General features: G+C 45.4%; 2 protein-coding genes across 3 annotated transcripts in view; one reads left to right on the plus strand and one right to left on the minus strand.

Annotated features, from left to right (window-relative positions):
* Positions 1 to 1,340: 1,340 nt before the first annotated feature.
* Positions 1,341 to 8,084, minus strand: Znf570 (zinc finger protein 570). Its single transcript, XM_032895173.1, has 3 exons — positions 7,979 to 8,084; positions 5,753 to 5,848; positions 1,341 to 2,989 (listed from the first exon to the last, which is right to left on the minus strand). The coding sequence occupies exons 1-3, from the start codon at positions 8,082 to 8,084 to the stop codon at positions 1,653 to 1,655; spliced, it is 1,539 nt and encodes a 512-aa protein (XP_032751064.1). The 3' UTR covers positions 1,341 to 1,652.
* Positions 8,085 to 16,934: 8,850 nt separating this feature from the next.
* Znf569 (zinc finger protein 569) overlaps positions 16,935 to 21,323 on the plus strand; it is a 60,321-nt gene continuing 55,932 nt past the window's right edge. Inside the window, exon 1 of one of the 2 annotated variants that reach the window (XM_032893968.1) lies at positions 16,935 to 17,031. The gene's annotated coding sequence lies outside the window, so the exon portion shown is untranslated. The remainder of the gene's footprint in view (positions 17,032 to 21,323) is intronic. The other variant, XM_032893967.1, reaches the window with a different exon arrangement.

Raw genomic sequence — 21,323 nt, forward strand, 5'->3', positions numbered from 1 at the left:
TGTTGCTTAGCTATGAGGAAATGCAAAGGAGGGTAGCATCGATGGAACTGATCAAAAAGAGGTTCTTCCCTTCATAGGTTAAAAAATATCAAGGCCGGCTGGAGAGATGGCTCAGTGGTTAAGAGCACTGACTGCTCTCCCAGAGGTCCTGAGTTCAAATCCCAGCAACCACATGGTGGCTCACAACTATCTGCAATGAGGTCTGATGCCCTCTTCTGGTGTGTCTGAGGACAGAGACAGTGTACTTATATATAATAAATAAAACAAATCTTTAAAAAATAATATATCAAGGCAGATCAAGTTCATGAGTGACAAAGCCAGGGACAGTTAAGGCTGGAGACCGACAGGAGCACCCACTCCCAATTGCAACATCGATCCTGTACATTGTGCAAAGCTGGTGAACCTGGCCTGAGTGCACCTGGCTCAGCTCCCAAGACTGCCCACAAGTTACTTCTTTCCTCCGTTGTTGTCCAGGTCTCCTGTCTGGTTAGATGGTGTCCTGAGGGAAGGCAGAGAAGAGGATAATGAGCACCACGTCCTTCTCTTTCTTTCCTTGAAGCGGAGGACCAGGCTTGCTACACAGCCCTGGCTCGCCTGCTAGGTCACCCAGACGACTCTCAAACTTGTGGCAATCCTTCTGCTTTAGCCTCTGAAGCGCAGGGCTTACAGAGCTGAGCCAACCTTGAATATAGACTCTCGGAACACTCAAATACGAGAGAGTCTTCTTTTTTGTGGGGATGTGGTGGGAGCGGGCAGCGAGGGGTGAGATGTAGGGGCGGCTGTTACTCGGGCTTGGCTTTTACAGCTGTCAACAATGGTAGCCCCTGGAGGCTGGTGTGAGCCTCTTTTCTGAAGGACATGGTATGAGGAGAGCAACAACACAGCTGGAGCAAGGAAGCAAACACCACAGAGGTACCGTTTTTCCTTTATTATGAACAGTTTAGATAGACGGAGAAGCACTGGCTATGTTTGCTTATTTTTAAATGCCCCCCCCCTTTGCATCTGTTGGGGTGACCTTCCTCCAACTGTATGAAGGTGTCTCTCTCTGTATTTTTTTTAAAGATATTTATAGGGCTTTTTTTTTTTTTTTTTTTTTTTGGTTCTTTTTTTCGGAGCTGGGGACCGAACCCAGGGCCTTGCGCTTCCTAGGCAAGTGCTCTACCACTGAGCTAAATCCCCAACCCAAAGATATTTATTATATATAAGTACACTGTAGCTGTCCTCAGACACACCAGAAGAGGGCATCAGATCTCATTACAGATGTTGTGAGCCACCATGTGGTTGCTGGGAATTGAACTCAGGACCTCTGGAAGAGCAGTCGGTGCTCTTAATCACTGAGCCATCTCTCCAGCCCCGTCTGTATTTTCAATTGTTAATTCTCTACCAGCAGAGAGCTAAGTGCTGGTGGGATTTTGGTATTGTCATTTCTATGGCCCAACACTGGGTTTTCTATTTTGTAAAATGTGAGTCTAAGGCCAACTTATACTACACAAGATCCCACTTCAAAGTAAAATAATGTTGTGCCTATTACAGGAAATAGATTTGAAGACAGTAATAACGGACACTAGAAAAGCCATGAAAACTGTACAGTAATAATCAACATTAAAGACGGAGAAAGGAACATACATTCCAGAAATATCTAGGAGATGGGTTTACAGGACTTGGTGATTGCCTGGATTGGGTGGTAAGAGTGATTCCCCAATGTGAATTCTCTGGTGATGAGCGAGATGTGCGTGTTGCCTGAAGGTTTTCTTGCATTCTTTACATTCGTAGGGTCTCTCTTCCGTATGGATTCTCTGATGTTGGACAAGGGATCCACAGTAACTGAAGGCCTTCCCACAAACGTTGCATTCATAGGGCTTCTCCCCGGTGTGAACCCTCTGGTGCTGAGTGAGGGATGAGTCGTTGCTAAAGGCCTTCCCACATTTACTGCATTCGTAGGGCTTCTCCCCAGTGTGAACTCTCTGAGGCTGAGTGAGGTAGGCAATCTGGCTGAAGGCCTTCCTACATTCCTGGCACTTATACGGTTTCTCTCCGGTATGAATTCTCTCATGTTGAGCAAGGTGGGAATTTTGGCTGAAAGCCTTCCCGCATTCCTTACATTCATAGGGTCTCTCCCCTGTATGGATTCTCTGATGCACAGTAAGGTATGCACGAAGGCTAAATGCTTTCCCACAGACCCTGCACTCATAAGGTTTCTCTCCGCTGTGAATCCTCTGGTGTTGAGTAATGGATGACCTATTGCTAAAGGCCTTCCCACACTCCACACACTCGTAGGGCTTCTCCCCGGTGTGAGCTCTCTGATGCTGAGCCAGGTAGGCGAACTGGCTGAAGGCCTTCCTGCACACCTTACACCCATAAGGCTTTTCTCCAGTGTGAACTCGCAGGTGCTGAACGAGATGTGCGTTCTGGCTGAAGGCCTTCCCACACTCCTGACACTCGTAGGGTTTCTCTCCCGTGTGAATCCTGTGGTGCTGGACAAGGTTGGATCTCTGGCTGAAGGCTTTCCCACACTCTATACACGCATAGGGCTTCTCTCCAGTGTGGATTCTCTGATGGAGAGCAAGGGATGAGCTCTGGCTAAAAACCTTCTCACAACCGTTACATTTCAGCCGTTTCTTCTCTGTGCAGACGCTCTTGGGCTTGAGAGGCTTTGGGCTGTTTTTCAAGCTTTTCTGGAATGTGCCTTCTTCATGTGCCGTGTTCTCTGCTGGGCTCGTCGGTCGTGTATGAAGCAGTGTGTTCTGGTGGAAACTTCCCCAAGATCTCTTATCAATGAACGCTTCAACAGCAATGGTCTCTTCCTCCAGACAAACCTTTAAATTCCCGTATTGCCTCTTGAAATGATGACCCTGGCTCCATTCTCCCACCAAACTGGGATACTCCAGGCCAAGACTTCTAAGTTCTTCTATTATCTTTCTGGATGATTCCTCTTCATAGAGTTCCTGCTTTGGGATTAACTCTTCAGTCTCATACACAGGCTCCCAGCCTAAAAGTAATAATAAAAAGTGTCTTCTTCATGGCCATGAGAGTCTGTCTGCGAACTTAGTACCAAACAAAACCCCATGGAACATTGACTTTCAAAGCTCTGAAGAGTATAACAAACTGAATGTCAGTCATGAGGTCACGTGAGGAGTGATTAGAACTTTATGGAAACCAGTAAGGGGTGTCACAGGCGAGAGGAACTATGGCTATGACCGGACTTGGCTGTGAGTATAACTGAATAGTCTGTATTCCCATAACCACTTCATTCAAGAACATTCACTGAAAAATAACTATCGAATATTGGACGTTCTTGTGGATGCTTTTAGTATCAGGAGACAATGACCGCCTGCCTTCATTGATCTTATTTTCTTAGAGGAGACAAAAGCAAGTAAGAAAGTGCTATTGCATGTCAGAAGGTACTAATGCTGTAGAAAAGGGAATGGACGGGCAGTCATGTATCTGAACACAGAGGTCCTCAAGGTCCTAACACAGCATTGGTGATTTATTTACTTATTGTACATTTTGTTTTGTTATAAATTGTATTTCTACAGAATGATCAAGAGATTTAAACTTCATATACTGAATGGAGAGATGGCTCAAGTGATTAAGAGAATTTACGGTTCTTTCAGAGAATCCAAGACTGGTTCCAAGTATCCAGGATTACTACTGGTCCACTTCCAGGGGATGCAGTATCTCTGGCCTCCTCCAGCACTTGAACACATGTACACCACACACACACACACACACACACACACACACACACATACACACACACATAGACACACACTCCATTGTGGTGGTTTGGATAAGAATGGCTCCCACAGGTTCATATATTTGAATGCTTGGTTCCTAGTTTATGGAACTGTTTGGGAAGGATTAGGAGGTGTGCTCTTGTTTGAAGAAGTATATCACTAGAGGTGGACTTTAATGTTTCAAAAGCCCATACTGCTATCCCCAGTTAGTGCTCTCTTGTGCTCTCTCTCTCTCTCTCTCTCTCTCTCTCTCTCTCTCTCTCTCTCTCTCTCTCCTCTCTCTTTCTGTGCCTGGTGTGAATCAGATGTAATTTTTTAGATATTTCTCCCGCATAGATGTCTGTCTGTCTGCTGCCTTTATCCCCGTCAAAATGGCGATGGACTTCCCCTTTGAAACTGTAAGCCCTCAATAAACCGTTTCTTCCCTCTATAAGTTGTCATGGTGTCTCTTCACAGCAATAGTAAAGGAATTAAAATAAAAACTACAAAAGAACAGCAGACAAGGACAGGACAAAACGGGCCTGAGATATGCCCAGACAAGCCTAAAAACAAGGTCATGAGATTGTTCCAGGAACTAGCTAGCCACTGCCAAACTCCCTGCTCTACAAATAGAGATAAGACGCTCTCCTACATTATGAACATTCCAGCCCACACGTACTGCTTGCTGATATGACCTTGTACCCATTTCCCTTGCTGATGTATGAATTAGCCAATCAAGTATAACCACGCCGAATCCCCTTGCCTTCCCCTATAAAAATCCTTGAATTTCGAGTCTTGGGGTTGACTCCTCTGTCTCCTGTGTGAGATATGAGCCGTCCCAGAGCTCTGATAATAAACTGCCTCGTGTGCTTTACCTCAAGAGCCGGTCTCTCGCGTTTCTTGGGGGAGTACAATCCCGCGACTGGAGTGGGGTCTCCCGAGAGGGGGTCCTACAATAGAAAAGTGACTAAGACACACACACACACACACACACACACACACACAAAGTTCAAAAATAAAGTAATTTCTTCCAAACTCCATATATGTGACAATGGTTGTTTACGTGAGTGATCTGTTTAACAGTAACACACTAAGTTTAATTCAGCATCGTTTACTACAACAGTTGCCCGTGAAAATTTCCTCTCAGACCCTGGCTAAGAAAGTTTGGGATATGGGGTTGGGAGAGGTATTTACAACAACAAAGCAGTCCTTCGTTCCTCCTCAGGGTTTCCTAGGTCACCACACCGTTAGCTTGACCACTTTGTTCCTCCGTTGTTCGTCAGCTGCTCACCTTGGCTTTCCTTAAAAACTGTCCATCTTCCTGCTACCCAGAATTCTGTCTGTCTCTGGGTTTCCAGCACGGCACACTTTCTCTTCACACATGCGGTCTGTAGCTGTCTCTGCTGCTAGCCTACCAACAGCGTGGTTTTCTGTACACACATGTAACACACGTGTGGTACCTTGGGGTGAGGAGACAGGAAGGAGCGGTGTGGGAGGTGCTAGTTAGTAACGCTGGTATTGATTGGAGGAGCAGAAGAGGATGGACTGACTGACAGAAAGACCAGGCATTTGTGAATACACTGCCAACACTAACAGGAGAGAACAGCGCTGAGTTCACAGCATACAAGGTTCAAGGTACTTCAGGAGAATTATTCCAGGTATGACAAAATGGAGATTAGGCAACTTTTCTAGGATTTCACTACATGAAAGGGTCAGGATTTGAGCCTGGATTCTGTTGCCTCTCGGTGTGGGCCTGGAGTTCATCAAATCAGGGAAAGAGTATTTTATAAACTGGAATGGAACTGCGGACCTGAGAAAGAGCAGGAGTCAGACAATGGTGAAGTGAGTTATGGGACCAAGGGGCAGAGCATGGCGAGAGAGGAGTAAGGTGTTCGAGGGGATTGCGACCTTGAAGGCCCAGTTTCTTTCAGGCCCACGACATTTGGGAACACGCCACACAAAAGAACGGAGACTCATTGTCTTGAGTCAGGTTGATCAGTCACATCAGAGGTCCTGTCCATTTCCTCTGCACTCACCCGTGGACAAACTGCCCATCAGCTCTGTCCGCACTCTCCATGGCTCTTTCCCTTGTTCCAACAGGAATATTACACTTGGCTTAGAAAAGCAAAGGCCTGTAAATGTGAAAAGAAATGACGTAGTTACACTGAAGGCAGCCCACATCTTGCATCTGGTATCAACGACATGGCAGGGCAGGCCCCACACCCAGGGGTAGTTGACCAGCATGAAAAACATGAAATAATGCAATTTATACTACAAAATGTAGTTTTGTTTCATTTTGGTTTTTTTTTTTTTGTCTTATTGAGCTTTTTTTTTTAAAAGGTATTATTTATTTATTTTACGTATGTGAGTATGCTGTAACAGTCTTCAAACACAGCAGAAGAGGACATCGGATCCCATCCCAGATGGTTGTGAGCCACCATGTGGTTGCTGGGATTTGAACTCAGGACCTCTGGGAGAGCAGTCCTTGCTCTTAACTGCTGAGCCATCTCTCCAGCCCATCTTATTGATCTTTTGGCTGTTTGGTTTGATTTTTGTTTTTGTTGTTCTGTTTGTTTTGTTGTTGTTCTTAGTTTCTTGATTTTTTTTGTTTTTTTTTGAAAGAGAGAAAAAGTATAAAGTTGATTGGGTATTGAAGAGGGAAGAGTCTCTGGTAGGAGCTGAGGGACGGGAAAACATGATCAAAGTATATTATATGGGAAAAAAATAATAAAATAATATCTGGGGCTGAAGAAATGGCTCAGCCAGAAAGGCACCCATGCAAAAAGCATGGGGGTGTACACCTGGAATCACAGTTATGAGAGACAGAGACAAGCAGACCCTTGGAACTCACTGCCCAGCCAGCCTAGAAAACCAGTGAGGTCCAGGTTCAGTGAGACATCCTGTCTCAAAAAACACAGGACTGGGGCTGGAGAGATGGCACAGGGGTTAAGAGCACTGACTGCTCTTCCAGAGGTCCTGAGTTCAATTCCCAGCAACCACATGGTGGCTCATAGCCATCTGTAATGGGATCAGATGCCCTCTTCTGATGTGTCTGATGACAGTGACAGTGTACTCACATACATGAAATAAATAAACCTTTAAAAAAAAACCCAAAAAACAGCAAAACGGTAGGGCTGGTGAGATGGGCCACAAGATAGGCACTTGCTGACAAAGCAGGATGCCGAGTTTGGTCACCAGGACACCTGTGGTAGAGAGATCTGACTCTGAGGGACTGTCTTCTGACTGCCACAAGCCCCTGCCGACACACAGTAAATAAATGTGTAGAAACTGCTCCTATCCAAAACCAATGAAACACAACACCAGAGATTATGAAACATTTGGTCAAGGCCAACGATAGGCCCACTACCGCCACCTCCATGATTTTGCATCACGGTATACACTCACCCAAACTATGCCTATGCTACCAAAATATTCACAGTGACAGTCACAAACTCCCTTATGAATAAAGTCCCACTTGGCAAGGGGAAGACATCTTCACTGTCTTACTTGTGGTTACTATTGCTGTAAGGAAGCACCATGACCCAAGCAACTTGGGGAGTGTGGTGGTTTGAATAAGAATGCCCCCCCCAGGCTTATATATTGAATGCTTGGTCATCTAGGAGTGGCACTACTTGAGGGGGATTAGGAAGTGTGGCCTTGTGGGAGGAAGTGTGTCACCTGGGGATGGGCTTTGGGGTTTCAAAAGCTCAAGCCAGGCCTAGTGCGTCTCTTCTTTCCTACCACCTATGGGTTCAGATATAGAACTCTCAACTTCTCCAGCACCATGTCTGCCTGTGTGCCCTGTGATGGCAATGGACTGAACCTGTGGAACTGTAAGCCAGGCCCAATTAAATGCTTTCCTTTATAAGCATTCCTGGGGTCCTGGGGTCTCTTCACAGCAGTAGGATATTGGCTAAGACAGGGAGAAAAAGGGTTTTTTTGGCTTATGCTTCAACAGTGTCGTCTATCCTGAAGGAAGTCAGGTCAGGAGTTCAAACAGGGTGAGAACCTGGAGGCAGGAGCTGATGCAGAGGCCATGGACGGGTGCTGCTTACTGGCTTGCTCCCCATGGCTTCCTCAGTCTGCTTTCTTATAGAACCTAAGCTCATCCGTAATGGGCTGGGTCCTCCTCCATCAGTCAGTAATTAAGAAAATATCCTACAGGCTGGCCTGCTGCCCAATCGTATTCTTCGCTGAGGCTCCCTCCTCTCAGATGACTTTAGCTTGCGTCTGGTTGACATAAAACTGTCCAGCACACTCACCCAGAGACACCAACATCACATGACTGTACAAAGGCCTCTGAGAAGGATTCAGGCAATCCCGTTCCTCTTGGGAGAAGTCTATTGCCACATCCCTGAAGGTCACCATCTCCTGAAGTAAGAGAAAGAAAAGGAACTAACCTCCCCACCCACCATGTTCACCCCATCTACTCAGCACCAGGCATTAAATACTTCACTCCTCAAGCATCAGCCTTAACAATCATTCTTCTATCCAATTAGGAATATGAAGGTGCTCCCTGATACCACAGCCCCAAATATGTCAGCCATTTTCCTTCTCAGGGTCTCTGTATTTCTCAGATCATTCTGATTTATTTTTATTTATATGAGTACACTGTCGCTGTCTTCAGACACACCAGAAAAGGGCATCAGATCCCATTACAGATGGTTGTGAGCCACCATTTGGTTGCTGGGATTTGAACTCAGGATCTCTGGAAGAGCAGTCAGAGTTCTTAACCACTGAACCTTCTCTCCAGCCCCTCTCAGATCATTCTGAATAGCACTCCTACCTCAATTCCCTACTGGTCTGGCTGTCCTTGCTGTATGTATGCATGTATGTATGCATGTATGTATGCACATATGTATGTTCAAGTGCGCTGCGTACCCACTGATACAAAAGTACTGGCACTCATATGGCATTCAGATACTCACTGGACAATCTGGAATGAATGAATGAATGAATGAATGAATGAATGCAGAAGGGTTGAAACATTTCAAGAAGATCAAGGGATGAAATGACCCATTGTTACTTGGCAGTTTGGCTCTGGAAATTGTGCTAAACTGGACAGAGCCAATTGTCTTTGTGTACAGAAACGGAAGCTTCATTCCTAATTTTGCTTCTGCCTATAGGGGGCAGGGCAGAGTTCTTAACGATCTGGAGCTAAGCTACGATTCAGTTGCGCTCCAGGTTTCTTTATGTGAAAAACACAAAACAACAACAGCAACAGCAACAGCAACAGCAGCAGCAGCAGCAACAGCAACAGCAACAGCAACAACAACAACAACAACAACAACAACAACAACAACAACAACAGGCCATAGATACTTTTCCATTCTTTTTTTGTGATTTATTTTTAATTGTGCCTGTGTGGACATGAGTGCAGGTTCCTGTGGAGGCCAGAAGGGGGTCCCAGAAATCCCCTAGAGTTGGAGTACTGGCAGTTGTGAGCGCCTGACATAGCAACTGCCTGACATAGCAACGGGAAATCTCTGCAAGAGCAATCCCTCTAGCCCTCACCCTCTCGCTAGTCTGTACGATCAACAGAAAATAACCACAGGGTTGGCTGCAGGCAGCTCGGTGGCAAGAGCGTTTGCCCCTCATGCCCAAGGCCCTGGGTTTGATTGCCAGTGTTGTATTTCATTTTAAAAGGCTTAAATCCCAAATTCACAGTCCATTTGTCCCCTAACACATGATGATAATGTGCTTAGCCTCTCCGGACGTAGAGTCAACCAACTGTGATGACAGTGTTGCAGGCAGCTGGGCATGGAATACGGCAGGAGAATTTCAAGTTTAAGAAGCCTAACGCTGTCGGAGAGGGGATGAAGCAGACTGAAAGCCGGGAGAATGGAAGCAGAGAGCCAAGTCAGGAGACTATACCCACAATGCACATGGGAGATGACAGTTCAAAATGGAAAAGAGGGGGCTGGAGAGATGGCTCAGTGGTTAAGAGCACTGACTGCTCTTCCAGATGTCCTGAGTTCAAATCCCAGCAACCACATGGTGGCTCACAACCATCTGTAAAGGCATCCTTCTTCCGGTATGTGTCTGAAGACAGCAATAGTGTACTCATACATTAAATAAACAAATTTGTTTTTAAAAAGCAGAACAAGGGTTGGGAGCCAGTGGTAGAGCGCTTGCCAGCAAGCATAAGGCCCTGAGTTGGTCCCCAGCTCCAAAAAAAAAAAAAAAAAAAAAAAAAGCAGAACAAATGGAAAAGAAGTGGTGTCTTCAGTGGAAAGTAGTCCGATTCTAGCTCTGTTGGCAGGACGAACGGACTCATCCCCCCAGTGGAAAGGTAGCCTGAGCAATGGAGACAAGGGAGTCTGTAAGAGCTCCTTAGCTCGGGGTTGGGGATTTAGCTCAGTGGTAGAGCGCTTGCCTAGCAAGCGCAAGGCCCTGGGTTCGGTCCCCAGCTCTGAAAAAAAAAAAGAATTGAAAAAAAAAAAGAGCCCTTTAGTCCTGCCCTGAGCCATTCAGTTCATTCTTCAAGAGCGTAGAGAGACCACATGTGAGGCCAGATCACATCACCTCTCACTGGGGAATCTGTATTCGATGGAAGACATTTATCTTTGAGATGGATGCAGCCACATGAAAGTGTCCAGCTGGTTGGATGTGAGAGTCACGCCCAGGAGTAGGAGCTGGACCTTCAATGCCAGAGCTCAAGAGGCAGAGTGGTACTTTTTGAATTCAAGGCCTATATGGTCTAAGTAAGATCCTGTATGGGTGTGTGTGTGTGTGTGTGTGTGTGTGTGTGTGTGTGTGTGTGAAAAATGTTTAGGCACAGAGAGTATTTTTAAAACACTAGACAAGATGAAATTATAAAACAGCCATGGATAAAAAGTGAGGGTCCCAGAACTAAATCTTGTGGTTCCCAGTGTTAACGGGTTCTTAAAATTTGTTCATGCTTGAATGATGTTTGCCAAGTATCTAGAATTAAGCTGGCCTTTATCTTAAATAAGGGGGAAATAGCATGCCAGGAAGAGGGCATAGTATGTGGTAAGACCGTATATCACAAACGGGTTAGGAAAGATGGCCCAGTGGTTAAGAGCACTGACTGTTCTCCCAGAGTTCAATTCCCAGCAACCACATAGTGGCTCACATCCATCTGTAACAGGATCTGATGCTCTCTTCTGGTCTGTCTGAAGACAGCTACACAGTGTACTTGTATATAATAACTAAATCTTTAAAACAACCCCACAAATGTATATAAGGTTGGGGAGGTGGGTCATAGTTGCTATGCTCTTGCAGAGAATCCAAATTCAGTTTCCAGTTTTCAGGTCAGGTGGCTCACAAGTGCCTGAAACTTCAGCACCAGAGGAACTGACCTGTGTGGGCAGTGGCACACAGGTGGCATACACTCACACAGATAAACACACATATACTTTAAAAAAACCTTTTGATAAAGACAAAAATTTACAAATTGTATTTAAAAAAATTTAAGGTAGTGAGCTGACTGAATGACTTTCACACAGAACGAGAGAACTTAAGATAAAGTCAATCGAGACAGCCAGGAATGTATATAAACCATTGGATTACCCTGAGTGAATAGGAATCCCAGCGGAGAGCTTTTGGAAGCCACATGCTGGATTCCCAAAATCATTTCAGCAGCAGGGAAGTTGATGTCAGCTCACTCTGAAATGTGGGAAAGCAATTAAAGGAGAGAGAATACACCAGCTCACCTGGTACACGGTTTTTAAGAAGTCTGGCCGCCATTTTTCCTCTCAACTCTTCCTAAGTAAGGCAATCCCAGCTGAGATGGGAAAAGAACACGACAAACTAGGCGTTCTCTCAGCATCCACATCACCTACCATTTTATGTTTCTTCCTACGGCCGCAACCTTCCCTTCAGTAAAGAGAGCAAGATGGAGACGTAGCGATTTGTTTGCACACGATATAATCCATGCCTAAATTCATTTCCAATTTATTACTTGGGCAGCAAATTTACACAGCTTACAGATAAAGAGACGCGTCGTTGTTTAGATAAAGATACACCTTGAATAAATAAGTCACTAAGATTAAATAAGCGTTAACCATCCTCTCCAATAGAAGAGTGATTAAGAAACTCGGTAGCATACTGTCACCACTTAGCTAGCCTGAAAAAATACTGGGTGACAAGTTTCAGGACCCTCACAGTCTGAAAGATATTGCCAGCCACTGTCACACACATGTTAAAGGCCATGGGTGTACACGGTATCAGATTTCAATCCTCTCCTACACCTCCAAGTCTCGGACGCTCTGGTGCCATAGGCTGGTATCCCTAACAACGGTCTCACATCTTAGTCACAAAGAGGCTCCACGACCGTGCACAAGGGGGAAAGAGAAAGGGACCAGGCTTAGTTCACATCGGGTGACAGTCTCATAGAACTGTACTAACTACTCTCTTAATCCCAGGGACTCCCAGAGGGCCTAAAGATCAGAGTCCCGGAGACACGCTGGCCACTCCCTACTGGCAGAAGGAACTGCAGAAAGATCTCGCCTCTTCCCTGAAGCCTCTGGAATCTCCTCCACTCAGGCTGCCACACCCACTGCCCTTAAATTGGAATCTAGCCTCGGGGTAGGAAGGGGTGGGGGCGGGAAAGAAGCTCCTCTGTTGCCAGGGTTCTCCGAGGACACAAAGGGGCGACGGCCCAGCTTTCGCTGGTGCCATTGGGAAATGTAGTCCAGACAGAAGGGACCATAACACCGTGGAGTTCAGCTGGACTGACAAGTCCCTGTCCCAAAGTCTCTTCTCACCGCCAAGCCACATATATGTAGATACATACACACACGCACACCCGCCCGCACGCACTCACGCGTGTGCGCAGAACACCCTGGGAGTAAGAGAGTAGTTAATACAGTTCTACGAGACTGTCACCCGATGTGAACTATGCCTGGTCCCTTTCTCTTTCCCCCTTGTGCACGGACGTGGAGCCTCTTTGTGACTAAGATGTGAGACCGTTGTTAGGGATGCCAGCCTATGCACATAAAATAAACTGAAAATATATTTATTTTTACTTTTGCCTGCATCTATGTATGCATAGGTACCATGAGTATGCCTGGTTGCCAGGAAAGGCCAGAGGAGGTTCCCAGAGTGTTCTTAATTGCTGAGCTTTTTCTCTAGTCCCTCCATAGATCTTTATGCAGGATGGAACCCAGGTCATCAAGCATGCCAGGCAAGCACTCTGCCACCCAGCCAAGTCCTCCGTATCGTCTTCATCTGACTCATACTTCATTAAAGCACATAGCATTTTTCTTCAGGAAAAATTTCTCGATTTGAGAATAATACTTAACTCTCTTTGTCTTTTGGTGTGTCTGTGTCCACACATTTCTCTGAGTGTAACTGGAAAACGTGATGTGTTGGGTTAGGCAAACATTTCTGGAATCACGTGTGAGTGACTGTGCTTACAGTATGTATGATATTCATGATGTTTAAATGTGCGGTGGTAGGAACGGATTTGTAGAGTCGGACAGATGTAGAAAGACTAGAATAACGGATACGTGTTTGTGTATGGAATTCTTCTCTGTGGTGGCTGATTAGGAGCCAACACTGTATGGGAGAAGGTATCTGTGGTGCTGGGACAGACAGCAAATAAAAGTTAAGATGGGGTGGTGGTGGGGTTGGGGATTTAGCTCAGTGGTAGAGCACTTGCCTAGCAAGCGCAAGGCCCTGGGTTCAGTCCCCAGCTCCGGAAAAAAAAAAAAAAGGGGGTGGGGGATTTGGCCCAGGGGTAGACCCCCCCCCAGGAAAGGGCAGGGCCCGGGGTTCGGCCCCAGCCCCGGGAAAAAAAAAAAAAAAAAAAAAAATTGCCTTTTTTCTTTTATTTATTATATATAGTAAACAGTACACCAGAAGATGGCATCAGATCTCTTTTACAGAGCCACCATGTGGTTGTTGGGAAAATCAGGACCTCTGGAAAAGACAGATTGAGCCATCCTCCACAGCTATGAAATAAAATAATGTTGTAAGGGAAACGTGCACTATACTATCTAAAATGGAGAGATTTAGTCAAACTTGTTGCCTTGAAAGCTCCCCTCTTAAGGAGTGGGTGATTATGGGATGTTTTTCTTCTCCTGTGTACTGATCAGGTACTACAGGTCAAAATACATGAAGCAGAAATAAACCTTAAAAAAAAACAAAACAAGAGCAGGTTAAGCACTCTGGTCCCCAGTCCTCGAAAAAAAAAAAAAAAAAAAAAAAAAAAACCAATTGGCTAAACAGTATTATCCCAATGCCCACAAGGAAACTATTGAAATAATCAAATAAATGAAAACGTGGATCCAGCTAATACAAAGCAAAGATTGGCAATCAATGCCCCACTAAGGACTGAAATATTGAAAACTCCAGCTAATAAGACAAAAAGCTAATTTAAAAACGAGCCAAGATTTTTATAGTTTCTCCAAAGATGTAATATCTAGTAAGGAACTGCAAAGTCTCCCAATATCATTTGTAATTAGATTATTAGATAATGAACGATGCGAGGAGTAAAGGGAAGGACAGACGGAGAACGGCTAACTGGTACAAGGGTCTAGCTGACTAGTAAATGGCTCCGTTTCCTTGGGATCTAGTTAGTATGCAGACATTGCCCAGGAATCGTGTTTACAATCCTAGGTCATCAGTAACACCAACGGTCAGAACAAGGAGGCTGCGAAGTACAGACAAAGGCATGTTTCTGACAAAACTGGAGGATAGCAATGAAACGCTGTTGAGAACATATAACCATGGTCACAAACGTGGTTGCAAATTCAGTCTTAAACGTCGCTGACTCTCAAGGTCTCTAAACTCCATAAACTCCACACCCTGACCCCATAGTCTCGTTCTCTCATACATATGTATTCGTATTAACTCCTCTTTCTGTCTGCTACCAAGAAGTTTGTGATTTCGGAGGACCATCCCCACCATAAATAGGTAAACAATCGCCGGGAACAGCCCTGATCCAAGGGAACTAAGCAAACTCAGTCATGCTTCCCTCCCATATCAGACTTCTTAACCCTGAGATTCTCAGAACCAAGAGCCAGTTTTTCCTTTGGGTGAGCACAGGTCTCGGGCTGCGAAGGACTCTGGGAAATGTAGTCCAGAGCAAGAAAGCAGCGGATCCTTTCGGATTCTTCTCAGTTGCAAGTTGCACCCCCAGGCTGTGATTGCCAGGCCGCGGGGAAGCCGCTGCTACAGAACCCGCCCAAGCCTAAGCTGATCCCCCTGCCGCAGCGCCGCACCCCTACCCGAGCTGTTGCCACTCTCCCGGCTCGCACACAGAAGGCCAGACCTGCCCGGCGAGCCGCGGGGCCCTCTGGGAAGTGCTACCCTGCGTCTAACGGACCCAGGTTTGTGCAGCTTCTCCCCCAGCCTAGCAGTGCTGGGCGGTAGCCTGGGGGCTGTGCGCCTTGGGCGGCGCTGGGTTGTGGGATCGCGGCCGGTGGCCGGGCTCCGCGGTGAGTCCCCGGAAGCCGTGAGCCCGGAGGCCAGAACTCTTTGTGCTGGGTGGGAGCCCGGGCCCTGAAGAGCCAGCACGGGTGTGGATGGAGGACGGGATGCCGGGGGTTTGCAGCGGCCGTGATGCGACTGTAATTTGCTCGTCATCTTTTATGTCCCTTTACGAACATGGGTACACAAGTGATGACTGAGATAATGAATGGATGAATTAATGAAAAACTCTGTGAGTGGAAGTTAAGCGGGTAGGATTGTGCGTGGAGATGTGTGAAGACCGCGTTTGAACGAGTGCTACTTTTAGCCGTTTATAATAATTGAAAATATTTTTATATGAAACATCAGTATCCCCAGCACTTGACTATTTTCGTATTGACAAGCTGTCTTGTGTACCTGACAGGCGAAGTTCCTTTGCCTTGCTGTCCCAATTCCTTTCCCCAAATAGCAAGATACAGAAAAGCACAAAAACGAAAAATTATTCAGTTCTACTAGTCATGCAGCTCCTGACAAATTTACTTCTTTACACTTGTTTGAGTGTGAACACATGCATTTATGTGCTCATATAAAGAACATGGTTGCTTAAAAGAGCAGTAACAACATTTATTCTGTTCTGAAACTTACGGCTCCTATTTAACAATTGATATTAACATATCGACATCAATAATTGCAAATGTATGTTCTAAACGCGCGCGCGCGCGCACACACACACACACACACACACACACACGCACACACATGCACATATATATGTCTCCTGAATAATTTCTGTCTTCAACCTCTTGAAGCTGTAAACTAAGTACATGAAGAGCGATTTGACCCGGTTTCCCCCCCCTCCCACCTTTCCTGGTTTCCCCACTCCCTGCAGGTAGACTTTTAGAAGTGGAATTGATATGGTAACAGGCATATCCCTATTAAAACCTCCCAAAATCTGAACTCTTGTTCCCCATGTGAGGTTCTAGCATCCTACAATATTACTGAAATAATCAATGCGTGTCTATTGATATTTCAGTAATATTGGAATAGAGATACACCCTAGATAGCAAGGGATACTGTAACAGTAATCTTTACCTTCATAGTTATAAAATAAAATTTAGGTTTGCAGTGAGAGACCAAATCTTTTGGGTTCAGACTCTCCATCTTAGAGAACCTGACCTGAGGTTGAACTTCAAGTTAACTAACAGGCCAGTACCTAGCACCAGTTTCCAGGTTACCCCCTAACAAGACCTACATCTAGCACCAGTTTCCAGGTCATTCCCCAACAAATCTGCACTCCCAGGTTACAAGCCTGCCCCTGACTTGTCACTTCTTAACAACCACCAGTTTGTTGGGGGCTGGAGAGATGGCTCAGTGCCACCTTAAGAGCCATAATCAGGGTTGGGGATTTAGCTCAGTGGTAGAGCGCTTGCCTAGTAAGTGCAAGGCCCTGGATTCGGTCCCCAGCTCAAAAAAAAAAAAAAAAAAAAAAAAAAGAGCCATAATCAGATGTGTACCAGGCTAGATACCCCCTTTTTGCCTCTATAAATGTTTGCCTGAAACATTTCTTCCTGCTGTGTCAGGGGTGGCAGGGAGCTCAAGCTGGAGACCCTAGTGTGATTGCATTGGACTCAGCTCCTTGGTGGTCTTTTGTGGGGGTTCACGAAGGTCTCATGGCACAACAGCAGAACTTGTTACCAAAATCAAGCATTTCAGTAAAGATCTCTTTGGTGATTTGTTTTCTAAGGGAGTGTTCTGTTTTCAGGGTTCGGTGTCAGAATTCTTCCTGCGCTGAGGAACCCTTTTAGAAGCTCGGTATTTATTGAACGTTGGACGGATATCCGGCAGTTGTTGGTGCGCGGGATCCTGCCGCGAACAGAGGAATCGGCCCCCTCTCCCTCGGCTATCAGGATGCCGACGTTGCTGTGGAGTAGATAATAAAGTGAGTGAACATGAACCGTATCAAATGTTGAAAGATGCTAAGACAAAAAGGCAAAAGAGGAGGCTGTTTAGAATTAGAGATGGGAAATAGAGTCTGGACGGAGGGCCAGGGAAGGCAGAAAAGGGTCGATAAGGTGACAGGAGGAACGGAGTGAGGGATGCATATGACCGAGGAAGGGTTATTCCATAGAGGGAGGATGCAGCTCTTAAGGTTCCGACGTCTTCATGCCTGCTCCGATGAAAACACTGGCAGTGACTGAAACAGCAGGAAGGAAGGAAAGATCAGTAGAGGGGGAGAGCAGAGGAAGTGGGACTTTATAGACCACGGTACCTTGAATGAGATGGGAGGTATTTTGAACATGTGAATAATAATATATCCGCTTAGTGGCAACTGGCAACTTTCGCTGCTCTCCGGTGACAGCTGGAAAAGGAATGAAGAAGGGGCAGGGGCAGGGGCAGAATGAGGGAGGGAGCAGGAAGACCAATTAGGAGAGCCTCGGAATAGGGGAAACATGTTGGAGATCCAGACCAGCAGTAACGACTGACGGGCGGTACACTGGACACAGAGTAAAACAGAGCTGCGGCGGGTGGCTGCAAGAACGGAGCCAGCACGGGACTGTGACAAGCTGGCACAGAGTTTATTTATATACTGCACATGTACGTTAAGAATTTGATTCTGGGGGTTGGGGAGACCAGTGGTAGGGACTGTGACAAGCCCTGGGTTCGGTCCCAGCTAAAAAAAAAAAAAAAAAAAAAAAAAAAGAATTTGAGTTTGTTATTTATAGTCTTTGGTTGTCCACATGTAGACGTTAAGAGATTTGATTCTGGGATTAAAGGCGTGCGCCACCACTGCCTGGCTAAGAACTCAATTATTGAGAATGGAGGAGAATCTTCCTCAAGGAGAAAATGAGGTTCTGTTTTGGGATCTAGTATGTGCAGTGTGAAATGCTCGTTCACATCAAAATGTCACATTGGCAGTCGTAATACAAATGTGACGTTCAGGAGACCTGGGGTGGGGAATTACCATCAAAAAAGATACTGAAAACCAGAAGAATGAGTGAGATACTTAAAGACAGAAAAGGTAGCAGTGAAAGACCCACTGGGGGTCACTCAAACATGATGTCTGAGGGGTAGTGGAGAATCAGTAAAATTGACCAACAGAGACTAGCTAGAACAGTCAGAGGAAACTAGGTCAATGTATTACCCTCGACAGACACAAGGAACGAGTCTATTTTAATGAAAACTGTGCCAACATACAAAGGGGGTACGGAAGACTGAGAAAGATGGTGCATTGAATTTAGCAACATAAAATTCACTCGTGTCTCGGAAGACAATTTCCTTGGTTTATGGAGCCTAGGAGAATGAGAGAAGAAAGACCGCAGAGATCAAATGCAGACAGCTCTTTTTTAAAAATAATTATTTATTCATGTATATGAGTACACTGTAGCTGTCTTCAGACACACCAGAAGAGGGTGCCAAATCCCAGTCTAGATGGTTGTGAGCCACCATGTGGCTTCCAGAGGTTGCTGGACCTCTGGAAGAGCAGTCAGTGCTCCTAACCATTGGGCCATCCCTCCAGTCCTGCAGACAGCTCTTAATAAATCCACCCCCACAATACGCATGCACCAAAAAAGGTAAATATGAGCAAAATATACTGGATGAAACTCGCAGAGGACTAAGCAGACATGAGAGAGATAAATGTATGTTCTTATGTAGTCAGAGTCTGTAGGATCAGGGGTCAGAGTGTCCTTAGCTTGGGAGATGATCGTGCTAGTAGGGGGAGGAGGAGGAAAGAAGAAGGAGGAAGAGACAGAGGAGGAGGAGGAAGGAGAGGAGGGAAGGGGAGGAGGGAAGAAGAAGGAGGAAGAGGAAGAGAAGAGGGGAGAAGGAAAGGGAGGAAGGAAGGAGGGGGAAGGGAGGAGGAGGGAGAAACTAACAGGGCAAGAGACAAGCAGCAGAGCAGCTGTGCTGGTGAGAGCTTGTAACTCTGTCCACACTTCATAGTGACCAGAGTTGGGGAAGCCCCAGCCTGTCTCAGCCAAGAGACTGGTTAGAAAAACTGGGTCAAAGCCTTGTATTCATGAATGAGTTGTATAGGCACAATGCCCATCTTAGAGTAACAATATTAACTTCAAATTTTGTATCAATATAAGAAATTTATACCAATGAAAACCTTAAATTTGCATCAGTATATGAATTCTGTACCAATGTAAGAAATTTTTTTTTTTAAATACACATTTTTTTTTAAAGATGTATTTATTTATTATATATAAGTACACTGTAGCTGTCTTCAGATACACCAGAAGAGGGCATCGGATCTCTTTACAGATGGCTGTGAGCCACCATGTGGTTGCTGGGAATTGAACTCAGGACCTCTGGAAGAGCAGTCGGGTGCTCTTAACCGCTGAGCTATCTCTCCAGCCCCCAATGTAAGAAATTATAACTTCAATTTTCACCAATTGCAGAGATTTCTACCAATGTAAAATTGTAGCAACACGGTGTTTTGTTCAAGAATAAAATTAGTAATCCATCCTATCACCCCCGTTCACAATTATGACCATTTCCAAATTATCCCTTAAAATGGCAACCTATCTATAATTTATACAATAACCATAACCAGACACCCAAACCCAAGGGATCAAGAGGATGACTCTTCACAACTTCTTCCTGCTGTATAGGGGTGACAAAAAAATTCTTTAAAGGGGTGGGGAGGTGTTGTTGTAAAAATATAAAAAATGAAATGCTGTCTTTTATCCCCCGCTAGGCCTGTCACCGCAGTACCCCAAGATATCTGGTGGATAGCTTGCCAGAAGCACACATTCCAATTCCGTGGCGGCCCAGACCAGCCGCCCCACACTCCATTACACTTAAATCTGCACATGAGAGAACACACCACACAATAACCTTAGATCCAATTGATAAGATATAGTTGCCCACTTAAACATACAAAGCCCTGTACACATCCACCCCTTAAGAACATTCATGACAACCTGTAAAGGTACAGCGTGGAATCTTAACATCAACCTCCATATTGTCCTGCCACAGCTTCTCTCTCTGTCCCTCCAGTCTCTTCCCCCTTTCCGTTCCAGTCTCCTCTTCCTTCAAACTTCTCTCCTGCCCATCCTTCCTTCTAATCCAATGACAGGCCTCCTTCTATCCTGTACCTGCCCTCACCTGTATTTTACAAATTCAATGGGTTCTTGTGAAGTCACCTGAGTCCTGAGTATGCAGCCAGCCTCGGGGCAGTGGAATTAGCATCAAAATACAGAAAACTCCAGGGCAAACCACCACAGGGAGGGGTAGGAAAATTAGAAAAATTGGTTAGACTTGAGAAAGTTGGCTTTAGCATCTGTTGTCCAGTCTCTGTATGCTTAGAAGGCTCAGGGCTTGACTGAAGCTCTGACTGGATCTGTATGAAAGGCTGCATGCACCAAGGTCATCAGGAATGGCCAGCTACTCCTGAAGCTGTTGCATTCACCAAGGTCATCAGGAATGGCCAGCTATTCCTGAAGCTGTTCTGGGAACAAGTCTCTGCAAACAGCTTCAGGAGGCAGGGAGCTGGAACAGCAGGTCATTTCAGCCTCCCTGAGGATGAACCTTGACAGCTCCACATTCTGCAACATAAGAGTCTTAACAACCAAAATTTTAGTACTATTAAGATATTATATGGGGACTGGAGATGGCTCTATAAATTTTTGTTTAAAGCACTGACTGCTGTTCCAGAAGTCCTGAGTTCAAATCCCAAAAACAACCACACATGGTGGCTCAAACCATAAGAAACCTTAATGCCCTCTTCTGGTGTGTCTGAAGCTACAGTGTTCTCACATACATAAAACAAATAAATATATCTTTAAAAAAAAAGATATTCGTATGGATTGTGCAAGGTGCACAGATGAGTTAAGGATGAGTTTTGTTTCTCGTTTGGGCAGGGGAAAGGCAACCATCCTTTTATGAGTTAATTCAATCAATAAACAATTGTAGTAACTCTTCATACCATGTGAAGAAAGGCACGATGAATCTTAAAGATTCCACAACCAACAAGATTTATGGTGTAATTTTAGCTGAAGTTTTGTCTAGAGACTTTTTTTTTTAAAAGATGTTTATTTATAATACACTGTAGCTGTCTTCAGACCCACCAGAAGAGGGCATCGGATCCCATTACAGATGGTTGTGAGTCACCATGTGGGTGCTGGGATTTGAACTCAGGACCTCTGGAAGAGCAGTCAGTGCTCTTAACCACTGAGCCATCTCTCCAGCCTGTCTAGAGACATTTTTATGTCTAAGCCAGTTACA

This window comes from Rattus rattus, chromosome 2, assembly GCF_011064425.1.
Source record: "Rattus rattus isolate New Zealand chromosome 2, Rrattus_CSIRO_v1, whole genome shotgun sequence".
NCBI lineage: Eukaryota > Metazoa > Chordata > Mammalia > Rodentia > Muridae > Rattus > Rattus rattus.